The 18927-nt window shown below is 39.1% G+C and overlaps 1 protein-coding gene and 1 long non-coding RNA gene across 4 annotated transcripts in view; one reads left to right on the top strand and one right to left on the bottom strand.

The window, feature by feature from the left end:
• NIBAN1 (niban apoptosis regulator 1) overlaps positions 1 to 18927 on the top strand; it is a 59183-nt gene that overhangs the window by 10759 nt on the left and 29497 nt on the right. Inside the window, exons 2-5 of the mRNA XM_007434509.3 lie at positions 13579 to 13709; positions 14992 to 15123; positions 17887 to 18001; positions 18700 to 18867. Coding sequence (XP_007434571.1) covers positions 13579 to 13709; positions 14992 to 15123; positions 17887 to 18001; positions 18700 to 18867 — 546 coding nt within the window. The remainder of the gene's footprint in view (positions 1 to 13578; positions 13710 to 14991; positions 15124 to 17886; positions 18002 to 18699; positions 18868 to 18927) is intronic.
• LOC112541395 (uncharacterized) overlaps positions 4079 to 18927 on the bottom strand; it is a 55086-nt gene continuing 40237 nt past the window's right edge. The window contains exons 5-7 of one of the 3 annotated variants that reach the window (XR_015798562.1): positions 13571 to 13696; positions 13241 to 13299; positions 4079 to 9503 (exon numbers count right to left, since the gene is read on the bottom strand). This is a non-coding gene — a long non-coding RNA (uncharacterized LOC112541395). Of the gene's footprint in view, positions 13300 to 13570; positions 13697 to 18927 lie in introns of all 3 variants that reach the window. The other 2 variants (XR_003085389.2, XR_003085390.2) reach the window with 2 other exon arrangements.

The raw sequence follows: 18927 nt of genomic DNA, 5'->3' as shown, positions 1-18927 counted from the left end.
TGATGCAATACACAGAGTTTGTTAAGTAACTGTTTCTAAGTACATGTGTAGAGCAATTTACAATACAAAGCTTGCTAAGTTATACATAATTTGCAGTAGTTTTTAAGCTAGTTATCTTATATGGGCAGAAGGAAAAAGTGGACCACACCACTAGTTAAGTAAAAATCACCTGAATGTTCAGGTTATCATACAATTTTATGAGATTTCAGTGAAAAGTGGCATTTTAATGTGAACTGTCATGCAAGAATGGTGAACTCTTGTGTGATTTATCAGCTTCTTAAGATTATAGCTTATTTGTTTTTAAGTTAATTTTTATTTAATTTTGAGAGCTACTGGGCATTGTCTAGGAGTGTCCTGGGCGCCTTGTTGATGACCTCTGATGCAAAAGAACCAACATAAGACCAAGCACTTCCATTCCACAGCAAACAGAACGGCTTCATGAAGTGTGGAGATCCTGAATCTGTTCTCTAGATAAGTGTTTCTCAACCTTAGCAACCTTAAGATGTGTGGACTTCAACTCCCAGAATTCCCCAGCCAGCATGCTGGCTGGGGAATTCTGGGAGTTGAAGTCCACACATCTTAAAGTTGCTGAGGTTGAGAAACACTGCTCTAGATATATATTCTTTTTATAATACTGTTTTCTTCCTGTTTCTTTTTGTTGCCTAGCTGTGTAAGGGGAAATGTGAAGTGTTTTCATATATGCTCTAACCATATCAACCATGATTCATTTCAAAAACTGTGCTTGGATACAAATTGGTTTCCAAATGTAAACAAGCTAAAAGACACCCTTATGAGTTAAAATTGTTATTCAGTAACTTGACTAAGGTCTTGTGGCCTAAAAATTATTAAGGTCTTGCGTTCCTCTTTGCATGCCTTATATTTTAGTAACAGGAAATGTGGTCAACTGAAACGTTCTGTTTTTCCTGTAAGATTCAACATGAGCAGGTGTTAGTTGCATTGATAGAAAAGCATCCAACTGCTTAACAAGGGCTATGCCCTGTGGAATGGCACTAATTATAGTATTTTCAGATTCAAAAGAGCTTTTGATCCCATCTTTCTGTAATGAAATTTATTACAGTATAGAGCAACCAAATGAAAGTCATCCAGTATAACCAGGCCACTAAAAACCAATCTAGAAATTATCCGAGAAAATGTCAGTCCCATATTTGCAAAATTAAAGGAATGTGCATGCATATATTTTTAGTCTTAAATCCAAAACAAATAAATGCCTAGTGTGTCCAGGCCACTAAATCTTTGGACAGTTATGTTATTGTACAGGAGTGCAAGAGCTAAACTAAGTATGATGCTGAATGTGTCTTCTGATTTAATATGGAAATTTTAAAAGCAGCTGTATCAGTCAGGGTGATAATTAGGATAAGCCATTGGAACCATTGGAAACTTTTGTGCCAAAGCAAATGATGGTGCCACTAAAAGACAGAATGACTGGAGGAAAGGAAGAACATCAGACTTGATAGAACAGTTTAGTAGATCCTTCAATCTGGTAAGGCTATGCTTTAAATTATCCCACCCACCCACCCACACACATTATACTCACTATAATGTGGGTTAAAATAGTGATAACACTGAATTGTTACTATGGTAGTTTTTTTCTCTCTAATTAAGAAAAAAATCAGGTTCTAATTGTCAAAAGAAATTTGAGAGGACGTAAAAAGCTCATGACACTTACATTGTTTATTTGGCCTTCATTTTTCTGACACAGTATTATTTACATTTTAGACTTATTCTTTGGGCTAGTGCTTTCAGAATTCATGCTGTGTGGCTGGTTTTTAATTTCTGTTATAAATGTGAGTGCGCGAGAGAACTGCTCTTTAGCCGATATTACATCAACTTGGATCTAATTTCAGTTTCCTAAGATGCTTTGCCTGACATGTTTTTAGAATTATAGATGTGAAATCCAGATTTATAAGTTAAGGCTCTATCTGCAATCACCATTTTAATTTACTTACATGAGAATGGAAATGTGCAAACCAGTATAATCCTCCTCAAAACAAAACAAAACAAAACAAAACAAAAAACCCCACAACCGAATGACTTTTCCAGCTGTTGTGGCTAAGGCTGTTTTCCTGTTACAATAACAGTGGAATATGAAAAGTCTAAAGCTGTATCATTATGGTTATTAGAATTTTTTTCCTTAGTACATTTTGTTATGTGAAGTACAGTATCTAGAATGTTGGAAAAATCAGCATAAGAAAACAGGCTGCCACAAATTTCCTCCAATGGTAATATGAGACATGGTTTATATAATAAGATTTATTAAGCACTATTTGTAGCTTTGTTACAATAGATTTGAGCAATGCTGTTGCTGCTGCTCCTTAATTACCACTGCTGATGAAAGTTTCTTGCTTGGTGTATTGAAAGAACCTAAAGCAACCAGCAAGCTATCGTTAAGCTTTTTCAGCTCATGTAGCCACTTTTGGGGTGTGTCACAATAACCCAGAATCCTTGAGAATCTAATCATATCTAAGCCAGTATAAAGGTACATGCTACTTAATAGCTCCAGACATATCCTTCAAGCCCCAATAAATCAAGAGCTGTATGCTGAGAACAAAGGAGCTACAGACTAGATTGCCAGAAGAACAAACTAGTGAACCAGGTTCATACATTACACTAAACAAACCAGAGATAGACAGTCCTCATTTCTTTAGCTGCCAAAATACACATGCTTCCTCAGTACATGTAGTCCCTAGTTTAAGAACGAGTTCTATTCCCAAGGTCTGTCCTTGAGTTGAATTTGTATGTAAGTTGGAACAGTATTATTATATAATACTGAATAAGTAGTATTGTGTAATGAACTCGAATCATTGTATGTTTAACTCAAATTTTGCTACAGTAGGCTCCGTTCTTAACCATGGGTTGTGTGTAACCTGGGCGTTCTTAACCCGAAGTCTATCAGAACTAAACCATCAGAGTTGACTTCATCTCTGCTTTCTGTGGTCAACTATATGAACTATCTCTAATAGGGCAAACCAAATTAAGAAATTTACAGTATAATTTTAATGCAGATTTGCTCAGAATTAAATCTCAGTCATTTGGGCTCAACCTTTACAAAGGCTGGGGAGTGAACTAAATTTCTAAAAAAAGATAGTAGTAGTTAAGATCAGCTAAATTGCCCACATGTAATTTCTTTTCTTATCTTTATTTGTACTGGCTGAAGTCCCAAGACCCCATTTTAATCACAATGTTGATTCAGAATTTGCCTGACATAGAACTCTGGTCTAACTATGTGATGTGATTATGCCGAAATTAGAAATGTTTTCCTAGAACTATTAAATAAAGATGACTAGAGACCACTTTATATGTGATTTGACAGATTGCAATGAATGGAATAATTAAAACACTTTTGAGTTGTTCTGAGCTAAGGTAGACTTATTTCTTGGAGTTTTGAACTAATGACTCATTGACACATAGAAGCCATTGCTAATCATGCCTATGGTTCTTAAAGTAAATGAGTTCTGAGTACTCGGCTTAGAGCAAAATGTCTACTGTTACCAGTACCAGAAATGATGCTTCAAATTCTAGAGTACACATGGAGCAAAACAACAATGACAACATACTAGAGGCCCATACAATATTTCTCAATATTAGTGATGGTGTGGAACTCTCCTGCACTTCTCTTATGTCAGGGTGTCGTGCATCCCATCCCAGGAAATACTATTGTGCCAATATAGTCACAAGAGTTGCCCAGCTGTGGGCACCGACCAAAAGGGAAGGAACCACCGACCAAAAGGGAAGGAAATCTGAATTGGATTTTACTGTGTTTTTTTTTTTTACGAGCTCTTTCACCATTTGTTTCTTTTTATATTTGAGCTGGTCTGTAACTACAATAAAGTAATAAATAATAATTTTAAAAATTAGTTGAATTGGCCCTAGCTGTGGCAGAAATTATTTATTTATTTATTTGTTTGTTTATTTATTTGCTTACACTGCCCAACTTCAAGCAGCGCTGGGCAACTCAGATATAAAAAACACAGAAAACAATAAAAGAATACAGTAGATTGGACAATGGATGAAAAAGTCAAATAATTTGACACTCATTAACATTGACATCCTAAATTGTAATTTTTATTGATATAATACCTCTTTCTTTTTTTATCCTCAACAGTCTAAGTTATCTAAACATTAGAGGGTTAATAATCTTAGATCAATGTTGCACAAATATTGCTTTATCGAAAAAATATAATGTATTAAGATTTACAACAATATAATAAAAAATAACACAACAGTTAAAACAAGGAGCAAAAGATCTAAAAAAGGAGGCAACAACGAGAAGCAACCCCACACTACCCAGAAGGGGACTTCAATCCCCCTCACCAAAGACCCTCTGAACACCAGCAGATAAATAAAAAGAATGGGTGGGAAAACCTAAAGTAACATTTATTTCATTCTGGAGATCAAAATAATCTCAAAATTATCCCTAGTGCTGCAGTAGATTCATTTCTATATGGTGTTTTTCCTCCCTTACCAAGGATTCTGATCTAGTTCCCATGCATTATATATTATTCTACATCTCTTTCCCCCCTTTTTAGCTGTAAACAGATGCCTCGTTTAGAGTCAATTTAGTTGATCCGTGGCTGCAAAGGGTCATTTTTTCCTAGATAACAGTATTGTTTATGTAGCAGCAACGAGGACAGGTTTTTTGTCACCTCAACAATAGCTGGGTGGTGCTAGCTGATGCTATAAATCACAGTGGGGAATGATCAGATCATATCCCAAGATCCTAGTGAAGGTTTTTCCAAACCTTCAAGGAAATCTCAGTTTTTGAAACTGAAGGCACCATGGATTTAATTTACATTCACAAATCAATATGCCACTGATCTGTAGATTCTGCCCTGCTTCTCTTGAATGCAAATTCTTGGACTTTTTGATTTATTGAGAAGAAACAAATGATAAAAACCAAGGTAAAGATTTTGTATTGTGCCACTTCAAGCTGCTGATGTGGAGTTGAATAGTTCTTTATACTTAATTCAAACACTTCCTTTCATATGCAGAACCACCACTCCTGGTTTGTTTGCAATTGTTTCTATCTCAGAAAAGTTAACCTTTCTTTATTTTACTAGACACTGACTATATATCAGCAGAGGCAGATTTGCTGGTGTTAATTGCCTTATTTTGCTTCAGCTGAAACTATGTATTGTTATTTTTCCAGAGCTATATTTATACAACTCTTGTCCTGTGTGTGCATTTCTCATTATTTGGCAAACAGACAAGCAATCTGCCTTCCATAATACAAGGAAATGCAGATGGCTTGAGACAAGGGTGTTTTGCACACATAAGGAGCTCCTGTGGCTAGGAGGAACTTGGAAGCTGTTGAAGTCATTTGGACAAATTCAGAATGTAAGATTCCATCTGGAGATGATGTTGGCCCATTCTCCAAAAAGGAAAACGTCTGCATGAAGAGTATAAGTCAGTTTTACCCAGTCTTGGACAGCTAAATTGTTTCTTAATTTACCCAAACTCTGTATGGGCTGGAAGAGAGGATGAACATTAGCACAAAAAGGTTGGATTCCCATTTTAGAATATTGAAACTGAAAAACTAGAGAAGGCATATATCAGTGGATCATGTGATAAAATTGTTCCTGCTGGATGTACCTTTCAGACGATAGTGGAAGAGTGATAGCATGGGTGAAACCTCTCCCACAGCGAAAGCAACCTTAAAATGAATTGTAATGAAAAAGTGTACAACCAGCCAGCTAGTTTTCCATATGCTGTGAGTTCATAGTGATCGTGTTTTAATCTGGGAAAGCATTTTATTCACATGCTGCCCCACGTATAGTCTAACCATTTGCAGAGGTCACACATGATGAAAATAACCTTTGGAGTTATTTGGAGTCTGAGTACATGCTGCATTTTATTGCTTTAGCTAAAACCATCTCCCTTTTCCTTTCAAGTGGTTTCTCCATTTTCCAAAAGACTGGAAAAATTTAAGATTTTTGAAACTTAGGTTTTAATTGAAAAGGTTTAAAATATTATCAGAAAATACAGAACTATAAACACTTAATGTACATATAGAAAACAGATGCTCTTACAAATGCAAATAACTGCAATTGTTCTAGTAAGTAACAAATTAAGCTTATCTATCCAGCTGTTAGCACAATTTCCATTCCAGTTTCTTAGTTCTATTTACTTTTACTGAGGTCTTCAGCCAAGATCTGAAACATGAATTAAACATTTCAATATTTAACTGATTGCAAGAACAGTCTTCAAACTTACTAACAAGATTGAGAATAGGTATCATGCCAAATGGATTTGAAAAAGTAGGTATTAGCAGTACCCAAACCGATCAAACCTCTTTTCTGTTATTCTGTTCTCTAACTTATATGACATATAAAATGATAAATGAATATGAGTGTTGATACCTCCATCCCTTGAGTAAAGCTAGTAATTCCATTAGGAAAACTGCCAACGGAGGACTTTGAAAAACAAAGCAGGAACACTGCAAAAATGAGCTTGTAAAAGTAAAGCAGAGAGCAGAGCCTGAGCAAATAAATTTAATTTTATAAAACAAAATTAAAAATAAAGTTTTAGAATTTTTACAATTAAAAACAAACTTGTAAGATTAAGGAGCACATGAAATTTGGCCATTTTTTAAAATAGAACATCTCTGGGTACCATCTAGTGCTGATGGGGGCACCCTGGCTTCTGTTGGCCCTGGATTGGAGACAGCCGTTATAGGGAGTGGTTTGAAAGCAGTCTTCATATAATGGCCATTCTATGTGCATTGGTGAAATCATGCAGTGTACTGTTATGCCATGTGCCCATAACGCTATGGGTGAATGCTTAACATCATTCCTAATGTTGCAGACTTAAATTTAGCAGTAGAGCAAATAATTGCCATGCAAATAATTAAGTTCAAGACCCAGGCTTTCTTGCAAGCGCTCTATCAAACAGCATTGTCATTTGCTTTGCCCAAAGGTTTCAAGTCCCTGCAAAATTTAGTAAGACTCTAACATTCAAAACTGAACAAACACTGCAAAAATCTTATAGGCTTGAGTACCACAGTTTTAATCATTTAAAGAACTCCTTCACCCTTCCAATCTTGTTGGAATAGTCTGTAGATATTTCTGAATACTGTAATTTTGGTTTTTGCTGTTAAAAGCCTTGAAAAATGTGAGGAAATCTGGATGCTAGCTGAATGCTAATATTCTCACTGAAGTCATGGCTGCAAAATTTGCTCTTTCATCTGCTCAGAGAAGTGATGTTTTTCACTCTTGTGGGACATTCCTAAACATAGAGATTTCCAGTCTAGTGTGCATGACAAAATGAAAGGGTGGTGAGTTTGCATTTAACAGAAATCAGAACCCAGATGTGTGTTTCATGGATATCCTGGTGAGTCAGTGGGGAACGGGGAGTCAGTTTAGAATTTCAGTGTAGTGTGAAGCACTGAATTTAGCAAGCATCTGCAACCTCTTGTTTTAAATGACTGACATACTAAGCTGTGGCTTGTTTAACCACGATTCACTGGATAAACTGCAGTGGTTGTGGTTTATTCCATAACTTGATTCAGGAAAAGCAAACCAATATGTTTATGGCTTAACATGCAACATGAATCCAACTACTTTGTTGCTTTTCATTTGAATAACCATTCTTTTAAGAGGTAGGAAAATGGCTTTGAATGAGCAGGGTGTTTTGTTCCAGGGTTTTCAGAGGAGCGGATGGATTTCATTCAGTGCCAAAAAATACAGAATGTATATATCTCAGTTTATATGCGTTGTTTTAAGATTAGGAAAAAATAGCAGGAAACAATTGGATTAGCTTTATGATATTTCCAAGGAATGGAAATTTTCAAGTGTAAACCCCAGGAAGGGCCTCACAGTGACCAGACGGTAAGATATTTAGTAGATACTTTGTGTATGTATATGCCTATATATATATATGCTTTTATATGCTGATGAACTGTCACTGAAGGCTTGCATCAGTTATAGTTGGGCTTGCTGCATTTTCTGTGGTTCAGAAAATGGATCAAGGATTATTGTACTGGAACCACGATGTACAGACTATCATGGTCCCAGTGCAATAAATCTTTATAGCCCTCTTGTTCGTGTTTGGAAGCTTTCTGACTACCTCTAGTTGGCCACTGATTGATACTGAATACTCAGCTCATTGGGTTATCAGCCAGAACTAGCAGGGCTCTTCTTATGCTCTTATGTGTAGAAGCGGGGAGACAGGGCTGGTGTTTTAGCACAAGCAGTAAAATTCTGTCTGTATCTTAGACCTTATCCTCTTGGTATTTTGCAGCGCTCAGGGATACCATAACATATGTTTGGGAGGCTTCTTGGGAAATTGAACAATATGAGGGAAAGGATTCTGTAGATGTATACCTTGTAGAACAATAATTGCTGTACCATTTGGGAAGATTCTTGTTTGAGATACTAAAAACCATGGCAAGTATATTCAGTTGCATCCGGGGCTGACTGTCTGGACCGTTTTTGGGAACCCCGTCATGCTTCTCCAAGTTGAGATCTTTGCGTCCTTTAGCTCTTGGCTCTGCTTTCACTCCCCAGTCTGGGGACAAGCAAAGAAGTTAAGCAAATCAACTGAAAAACTTGGCTGCAGTTCACCTTAAACAACTGTAATGTGCATGCCAGAGAATCAAGACTAAATTTGGAAACGTGCTAGTTGGGGGTACGGGTGGGTGGGTGGGATAAGCTTATTTTTCAAACCTTTTGAAATATATAGGGAAACTAAAGATTGTTTCTACTAATTTTGATTCTCAGACATTTTTGCATGGGATATCATTTTGGTTTAACGAACCCTTAATTGGCTATTATGTCCTGCTGTATCTACACAGATCAAGTACAGTCAGTCCATGCATAGAAATGCACATATTCTCAGGACACGGAGAGTCCTCGTAATGTTGTTTCCTTTGGTGTACCTTGTTTAGAAATCTGAGAGATTACAGTAGTAGAAAATCAGATCTGAGAGATTACCTGTAGTAGGAAATATTTCAACTGGAACAGGGCAGGTCAACCATATGGCTGCCTCTGTCCATTGTAGAAACTTCCATGTCCTTGGTCTGCGACAAGAAGACTCTGCTCCCATATATTTGCATGTACCCTGTTAGTCAGTATACTGTGCTATCTGTTGCAATTTATCTGTTTATTTATCATTTTGGCATACAGTACTTTGTGAAACTTTATTATCACAGTCTTATGTCTGCTAGAGTTAGCTCTGTTGAGTTCAATAGGGCTTGCTCCTAGATAAGTTGGGTGTGGGAGGACATTCTAAATAGAAGGTTGCTTGAAGCCTCAGTGGGCACTTCAGTCTGATCAAAATCTTCTTCCGAGCAGTGGGTGGTGCTTACAGAAGGCTGAGTGTAAGGGAAGCAGTAGCTTTGCTGGGCTTCTATGCATGTTATTTCCAAAGCAACAACTCAGAAGATTGAACCAGTCCAGCTTCACTGGAGGTGTTGAATTAGAACACTTCATTTCTTTGAGTTGAGGCACCGCCTTGAAGGGGATCATTCTGCTTCACCCAAGCCTATACTATAGAGACAAGTTTAAAAAACATGGTGTGTGGGTGTGTGATTAAATGACATAAAAATGAAATACTTTTTGGAAAGGTGACCACCAAAGTTTATAGATATATTTCTTCAGAATGGCATCATGCTGAACGGTTGTTGGTGGATTTGGGGTGTGGGGAAATACTGAATCCCCTTGGGCCCCATAAGTAATTATCACTGGCGTATATGAATTTGCAGAGGTGATTTCATCATGATAAGCTATAATATGGTATGTTGGTATTATAAGATGCAGTAGTGTTCATGGGCAGAGGTGGGTCCAAAAATGTCAACATGGTAGTTGTGACCATGCAATTGAAGCCTTGCCCCTTTGTACATGTGTGTGATGTCAACACACATACAAAAGGGGTAAGACTTGCAGTTGCAATCACCATTTTGAGGGGTTTTTTTTACCTCCTCCAGTGAACCCCCTGATGAGATGATAGTTACAGATGATTTATAAACCATAGTATATAGCTTAGGCTATGTGTGAATCTGGCCATTGTGATCTGTCCAACAAACCATGACTTAGCATAATGTACGAACCCAGCCGTCAGATTTATATGCTCGTCTTTTATTTCTGAGCCTTGGCTTGCCTGTTTAGTTCTTTATGTTGTAAAGCTAGATGCTCATTTGCAGCCGCCATAGGATCATACCCAAAGTACTAAGCTGTAACCTGTAAGTGTTATTAAGGCCTGCCAATGGATATTCCATTCTTGCAGGGCCCCAAAGTAAACTGTGAACTTAAATAATTTGGATTCTTTTCTCTTGTGCCTACTGCCCATTCTGGCTGTTGCTATTAAATGCCAGGTTGGTCTCTAATAAAGCTCATTTCATCCAGGATTTAATCTTGAATAAAAGACCTGACTTGGCATGTATTACTGAAATCTGGCTGGGCAAGTGGGGAGGGGGATGTCCCTCTCTGAAATGTGCTTGGTTGGGTTTCCGGTTTGGCACTAGCTGCAACTCCAGGGCAGGAGGCAGGGGGGTAGCTATGGTTATGTGGGAGATTCTGGAGATTATCAGGGGCGCTGCTCCACAGATAGCAAGGTGTGAGACTTTACTTGTCAGTTGCACCTTAGGGATCAGTTGGGATTGCTACTGTTGTATCTGTCTCCCTACCATATAGCAACTTCCCTGCCTGTGCTGCTTGATGCTGTGTCTTGACTGGCAGTAGAGTTCCCCAGGTTTATGGTGCTGCAGGATTTCAAATGGACTTAGAGGCAGCCTGGAAGTTCATGGCCATCATGAACCGACCTAGTTTATTTTGGGCCCAATTTATGGGGGGGAATCACACATTTGACCTGGTTTTTGTCTCAGGGCAGTAGTAACGTGATCTGGAGTTGCGAGTTATTACCATCAGTTCCTTTATCATGGACAGACAACTGTTAACTATGGAGTTTACCACAGCTCCCTCTGTTGCAAGGAGTCTGGATCTCTGATTGGTTTGCCCCAGGTATCTAATGGACCCAGTTGGGCTCCAGAGGGAACTTGGGTTTGTCCTTGAGGCTCTGATGCACAGTTCCATTGAAGCCTTAGTTGTTGCCTGGAATGAGGCAACAACAGTCTTAGATCAGATTGTACCTGTGTGGACTCTCTCTGCACACAGACCCTGGTTTACAGAGGACCCCTGGAGGATGAAGCGGCAGAAGAGATGCATAGAATACCACGGGAGGAAGAGTAATTCTGACTGGACATGATTAAGAGCCTTTATTAAGGATTACCTTGTGGCAATAACAGCAGCGAAACATGCTTATTTCTCCACTCTTACTGTGTCCTCTGAATATCAGCCAGCAGCCCTGTTCAGAGTAATCTGATCCCTCCTTAGTCAGGATGGATCTGCAGGGTTGCTGTGTGGTTGAAATCACTCAGATTCATTCTGAGGTGGACTCCAGCTGGGCAAGTCATATGGAGTTGCCTTGTGAAAGAGGAAGTGGTATATACCCTCCTTGGGAATTCATTGGATCCCACAGATCTGAACAATTTTCATCTATTCACTAACTCTCCCTTTTTAGGGAAAGTTGTTGAAAAGGTGGCCAGTCTGCAGCTCCAAAGGGTTCTGGAGGAAGTGGTTTATCTGGATCCCATCTGGGTTTTAGATGATGATGTAGTAGCAAGACAGCTTGGGTTGAACTTGTTAATTACCTATGGTAGGCTTGTGATGGGGAGGTGGGTGGTAGTACATTAATTCTGGCCCTCTTGACCTCTCAGCAGCCTTTGATACCATTCACCATGGTATCCTTTTGGACTGGCATAGTGTTACAGTATTTCTCCTCCTTCCTCTGGGGCCAGTTCCATTTGTTTTCTGGGGGGAGCAGTCTAGCCCTAGACCCTTGCTTTGCAGGGTGTCTCTGGGCTCTACCCTCTGCCTGGTTCTTTTTAACATCTATATAAAGCCACTCAGAACAGTCATCTTTCAACACAGGGTGCAGTATCATCAGCTGTCAGGTTCAGCCCAAAGAACTCCATGAGATAGTACCGGTCTTAGTCCGATAGCTTTTATTAGCTTTCAGCCACAAGACAGAATCTCTCCAGACTGAACCTAAACTTCCCAAGCCAGCAACCAAAACCCCACGAATTCCTTAGGGTGGTGCCAGTCTCATCCTCTTAACCTTCCCACGCTGCTGCTGGGGGCTAAGGCAATGCTTATCTCCATGAGCACGGCCTTCATGAAACCATTCCATCACATCAACATACTAATGATATTCAATTGTATGCCACCATTCCTGGCCAACCAAGTGAGGTGGTCAAAATTTTGACCCAGTGTTTGGACGCTGTAGGGGTCTAGATGGGAAAGAACAGGCTTTGACTCAACCCTACCAAAGCTGAGTGGCTATGAGGTTTGAGCCCCCTGAGTGCAAGGACACTGGAGAGTTTCTATCCTTGGCTTTGGAGGAAGTCACACTACCCCAATCAGACCTGGTGTGCAATGTGTGGGTCCTCCTGGACTCATAGCTTCTGCTTAAAGAGCAGGTGGCAGCTGTGACCGTGGGGGCCTTTGGACAACTGGGCCTTGTGAGCCATTTGTGCCTGTTCCTAGATTGAGAAGCCCTGCTAGCAATCACTCACACCTTAGTCATCTCCTAGTTGGACTATTGCAATGTGCTGCACATGAGGCTACCCTTGAAGACCATTCAGAAGTTACAATTGGTCCAGAATGCAGCAACACACGTTGTTATGGGTGCGCCTCAGTACACTCACATAGCACTGCTACTCTGTGAGCTGTACTGGCTTCCTGTAGACTTTTTATAGACTTCAGTGTGCAATTCAAGGTACTGATTATCACCAACATAATATGTGTGTGTGTGTGTGTGTGTGTGTGTGTGTGTATGACTAGAGTTCCTGTATGGAGGAGTATGGTAAATTTGAGTCCCTGATTGTTGATTGTTATACAGTATTTGTTTTTAGCTGGTGTTATTTTGTTCGAGGTTATTTTTGTTTATCAATTAACTGCATGCTACTCATAGTTGCATTGTTTGAGTGGGGCAACTACATAAATGCTTGAAGTAAGTCCATAATCATGCTGCGATACAGGCTGGATTGAAAGAGAACGTGACTGGACATGTTCCCCAAGGGGTTTTTGTGGCTAAGTGTGGATTTGAACCGAGGTTTCCCCAGTTTTAGTCCCAAATCTTCACCAATATAGCACACAGGCTCTCAATAGCTACATTATTTCTCCTTTTAGAAACAGGAGGGGAATAGATTTGCAACTCTGTATGTCACCTGGAATCAGATATGTAGTGCTTCAGGACGTTATCTGCCTCTGGAGCTCATCAGATATGCTGGAACAAGAACAAGGAGATTTCTTTAGGTGATAAGATATCCCGTCTCATTATGTTTTTAAGAAAAAGGCCAGGACCAGGATTAGGTCAGATAAAACAAAAGGCTATTTGGTCAGGGAACGTTAACATTCATAACAGAAGCTTCCATTCCCCTCAGTTCAGATACATGCAGTTCTATAACCCTTTTGCAGAAGATGTTTTGTAAAACAGTGTTGGGAATCATGCACTCGTGAAGCCTAAGCAAAATGTAAATATAATATATTTAACATGCCTTTTCAGGAACGACTGAAGCGGTGATCAAGAACTTTAGCCCACACTATAAGCGCCAATATGCTGTGTCCTTTTGCAAACACATCCAGAATGAGCTGGAACAAAATAGAGATCTGCAATCCCAATTCTTAAAAACAAAGGTAACAAGAAGTATTTATTATTCTCTTTTTATGTTTCCACCCCATGTTTTAACCCCAGTTTTAGGCTGTTGGTGTCAGCCTTGGGAGGTAGACCAGACAGGAAACACGGCCAGATGAGCTAATTCTACTTTATTGTAAGGTTACACTAACAGAATCTTGCATGTCTGAAAGTACACTTCTCCCCCCATCCCCTTTACAGCCCGAGAAACTAGGGAGGGTCTCTTCTGAGCCGCTTTCCCCATCCACATTCCTGCTGCTGGCTAAGCTGCCTTTTATCTGACCGCTCCTTTGGCTGCGTCTCTTCGCCCAGTCTCCCAAAGTCATTCCCACATACCATTACAGTTGGGCGCCATATCTCAATTGTGCATGTTCCAGTTATCTCCCTGTGCTCAGATGCACCAGTTCCTTCCTACCCTTCCTGATCAGACTCTTTATAGCAGTTCTTATATCACAATCTGGCAAACTGCGTTTGAAAGTTCCAGTTGGCTGTGAGGGTTACTTGCTGAACATGCCCTCATTTGTGATCTGATTCACACATCCGCCAGAATATGATTTTGTTTGGTTTCACCTTTGTGCATTATGCAAACAAAACTATTCTGGTGTGTAAATCATGATTTATGCCTTAGCCTAGATGCCAATTTAGCCGGTTGTGATTTATTTAGTTGATCAATATTGAGGAAACCATGATTTAATGTAATGCATGAATACGATTATCCTCTTTCAGTTGCAGCTATCTCACAAGAGCCTAAAATACTATATTTGATCTACGCCACACACAAACACATATACATGTTATGCTTCCCAAGAACCCTGTTGAACCACAAATGGTGAAAATACCTATATTCCTATGCAGAAAGTATCTGCATGTACTTTAGGGTGGAGAAAACTAAAACATTTAGAAACAGGCTTCATCGTGAAACCGTCCAAGAGTCCATTGGAGTTGGGTGGCTAATAAATTATATCACAATCTGGCAAACTGCATGTGCTAGCTAGCTAAATACTGTAAGTTGGTTTTCTTTCCAACTTCCTTTCCTCTCAAGTGAATACTGAAAGTAGAAAACTCAAGTCTCAGTTTAAAGCTGAATGTGAGGGTACAGGCCTCAGATATGGGTCTAATCTTGTTGTAGTAGCACGACAAACCTCATACATCCATATCAGTGCTTTGAACTTCTACACTATTTTTTCTAAGATGCTAGACCTCTCCCCCCCTCCCCTTTACAAAAGAAAGAGAAAGAATACTTTCAGGAAGTTAATTCTGTTTCTCTGTATTGTTTTTCTATAGCCACCTGGATTATCCAGCATGGTCCTTTATGAAGGAGAAGTGTCACATTTTGCTGAAGACTTGAAGAAATGGAAAGACAGATACATAGTAATTAAAAGTAACTATGCCGTGGAAAGCTTTGAAAGCAAAGAGGTAAACTGTCAATTTATTAAGTGCTGAGGCAGGCATGATGTTTAGCACTGCTGATCTGTTGGGTTCAATTCTGAAAGGCAAAACTAGTGAATGGCTGTACTTTCTGAGCTGGTGGGCACATTCGGAATCTTTAGAGCATATTATTGGTACTTGTGTAAAAAGGAGAACTACTTTACCTGTTCACAAAATGGGAGTTGAGGTGCTTTGCCCACTCAATCCTGAAATCTATCCTGGAGATTCTCTGTCAGCCCAAATTTATATTTGCTTTTCCTCTGGGAAGTTGGGCATACTTCCCCCCAAAGTCCTGGGCTAGAGCCACCCATGATTTCTATTTCAAGAACATTCACAGACAAAGGATAAAAAAAGATGGCAGTTTGTAAGATGTTATTTTCCAATTAAAAAAAAAGTTTAAGAAAATTTTGGGGCTTTTTTAAAAAAAAATCAGATTGGACACGGATTCTGGCAAATATTAACCATTACAAATATATTTGGCATGCTAAAGTGGTTGTCTTTTTATCCACACCTAAAACTACTCTGTTTTGGTTCTCCAAGGACATATATGTGAATATTGCCATTCTCCAAATACTCCTTTTTGTATGTCGGATTTCTTTTGTGCCTTTGAGAAATCAGTACATCCAAAAGACATGAGTCTCTTCCAACATCAGTCCCATTTGTCTGCATTCTTTTCCGCTTTGTACCTTTATGTATTCTCAGTACGTGATTAGAGATAGATGTCAAAAGGTCAAAAATCTCAAATTATAACTGAAAGTAAGCAAGATTGTTGGAAGTCATGAAGTCATCATTAGTGATTAGCAGACCCTTGTGGCCATCCTGGGAGGTCATAAATTTGATATTTCCATGGTGGAAGCTTCAAAGTAAATGCCTAGGTATTTAATAGCTTTGATTGTCTCAATTTGATTATTGTTGAATTTCTAATTATATGCATAATTAATGTGGCACCTGATGAATACAGGTAGTCCCCGGGTTAAAAACACCCGGTTTACGGCCGATCCATAGTTAAGAATTTGCCTATTATAGCAAAATTCGAGTTAAATACACAATCATTCGAGTTACATACACAATGGTTCAAGTTCATTACACAATATTATTTAAACAGTATTATACAATAATACTGTTCCAGCTTACATACAAATTTGATTTAAGGACAGACCTTGAGAACAGAACTCGTGCTTAAATTGGGGACTACCTGTATAACACCTTCATTTCGGAACGGTTTATTTCCAACTTTTCATCTTGGAAGTATGATACTAATGCACATGGGCTTCACCTCAAGCCTGTTTATTTATTTATTAAATTTACATGCCCTCCCCCATCTAAAGTGCATGAATCTGGGCAGCTAACAATACTTAAAAACAGAATTAAAAACAATATAACAAAGCTATAAACAGCATAAATAGCAGCTGGGGAAAAACAACCAACAGCAACAGTAAATGATCATTCACAACAATTAATTCAACCAAGGAACGGCTCACTCACACCATCAGGGCCTCAGGCTCAGTGATAAAACCAAGTCTTCGAGGCTTTACGAAAGGCCAGCAGGGTCAGGGTGAGTCGGATCTCTGTGGGAATGATGTTCCAGAGGGCAGGGGCCACAACAGAAAAGACTTCCTTCCTGGATCCTATCAGATGACACTCTCTAACAGACAGGACTAGGAGCATTCCTCTCCTGAGGATCTAGCAGGACAGGTGGATACAACTGGGGAGAGACAGTCCCATAAGTAACCCAGTCCCAAGCCATGAAGACCAGCGCCTTGAACTGAACCCAGAAGCATACTGGCAGCCAATGCAACTCGCAGAGCAGAGATGTCATATGTGCCAAATGACAGACACACACAACTGTCTGCGCCACTGCATCTGCACCAGCCGAAGCTTCTGAATACTCTTCAAGGGCAGTCCCATGCAGAGCATGTTGCAGAAATCCAGTTGGGATACTGATCTGGGACACCAATAACATGACAGCATCATCAGCATGTCGAAGGATGGAGATTGGTTTGTGGGCCAAGGGGGGCATAGAGGGGGAGGAGAAACAACAGAAATTTCGTTTAGTGAGATCTGAACAGTATAATTAATGATTCAGTTTCCCTAGAGAGGCTATGGAGAAAAATTATTGGCAGTCTTGTTGACATTTATTGACAGTCTTCTCTTCCAGCTGATAATGATGCTATACAAAAACATCTTTATGCACGGGAAGTGCTTGCACCATGACAAATTGATGAACCCTATTCCCACTTTTCAAAGCATCAAGCAAGGTTGCCTTCTGGCCCTGTCATTGTCTAGATTTTAAATTAATGATACTGATCAGGAGATGGTGTTATAACATAACATCAGAGATGGCCTTAATCATCATTTACTTTTAAGGAAAAAATCTATACCATACGAAAAAAGCACTGAATTCTATTACCTGATTTCCTATCTAATGTATAAGGAATATGTTATGCATACTATTTGTATAATCTATTTTATTTTACATATGTTATTATTTAATTGTATAGTAATATTAATATTTTGTAAAGGATCCTGGAAACCTATTGGAAGACAAAATGCAAGCTAAAAAAACCAGATAAATGGAACTCGTGAAGAAGCTATGTGGTTCCTTAGAACATTTATTTACCTTCTGTTCTGGATTTTGAAATTTAAATGTAGTCCACATTCTCTCATTCATTTATAGGAGCCATTTCATGTTTAGGGTGGTTTTTTTGGTTTTTTTTAAAGAAAAGCTTTACTACTTTTTCTTAATCCTAGGCATTCCAGAAAGGAGTAAGTTCAAAAAGTTGCATTCTCCCTGTTGGAGGCAAAGTGCTAACTACAGAAGAAGAATATAACTCACTATCTGATAAACATTTTCCAGAACCTAATGGTAAGGTATAGCCCATTCCCCTTTATTTTTTATAATGGAGATGGAGTTTGCTTTGGGGCAAAACATGTATAATTTGTCTAAAAATTACATGAAAATGGTTGTACTTGGCATATTAATTCATGTTCTCTTATAAGCGTTGCATTGTCTTTCTAAAAATTTACACGCATGATTTAAAGGCATGCATTTAATATGCTTGCCTATCTGTGCTGTCCCAGGATTCTCCTGAAATGTGCATATGGCTTGAGTCATATCAGGCTCAAAACCCAGAGCAGCAATGGAAGCTCAAGAGAAGCAAAGAAAGTGAGAGACAGAGACATAATCAAAGTCAAGCAAAGACTAAATTTTAAGAAAACAGGGACTGAGGCAGCATCCTGATGTCAGAGACAAATTGCTCAGACTGGGGATGTTATTGATTTATCAGATTTACATAGCTGCCCATCTGATGCACATGATTTATACATTCTGAATCTGAAGAACTGTGAGGCTGGACTAGGGAATCTGCTGACTGAATGCTCAGGTAGGCTGATGCTACAACCTAGGTGGTGTCTAGCGCACAGCCTCTTGGGGTTGCAGTGAAAACTAAGCATTGGTGCCACAAATGGCAAGGCAAGATTACCTGCCTGTTGGGAACTCTTGTAGATAATTATAGGTAAACCTGATGGAATGTTTAAAAGCATAAACTTGTGTATATTTTTAAGGTTCCAATGAAAAGGAGAATACCCAGGCCTTTGTTGTCCCTCCAAAGGAATTTCCAGTCTATCTCTGGCAGCCTTTCCTTAGACATAGTTATTACTGTTTTCTGGACTCAGAGGCTCAAAAGCAATTCAGCACCATGTTGAATGATTGCATCAGGCACTTAAACCATGGTGAGTACAGTAGACATAATCTGATAACTTTGCTATTGTTCTGCCTTTCAGGAAAGACCA

This window comes from Python bivittatus, unplaced genomic scaffold (genome assembly GCF_059951505.1).
Source record: "Python bivittatus isolate LINGU-HERP-01145 unplaced genomic scaffold, Pbiv_v1 ctg000700_np1212, whole genome shotgun sequence".
NCBI lineage: Eukaryota > Metazoa > Chordata > Lepidosauria > Squamata > Pythonidae > Python > Python bivittatus.
This window is presented reverse-complemented; position numbering and strand designations above follow the sequence as displayed.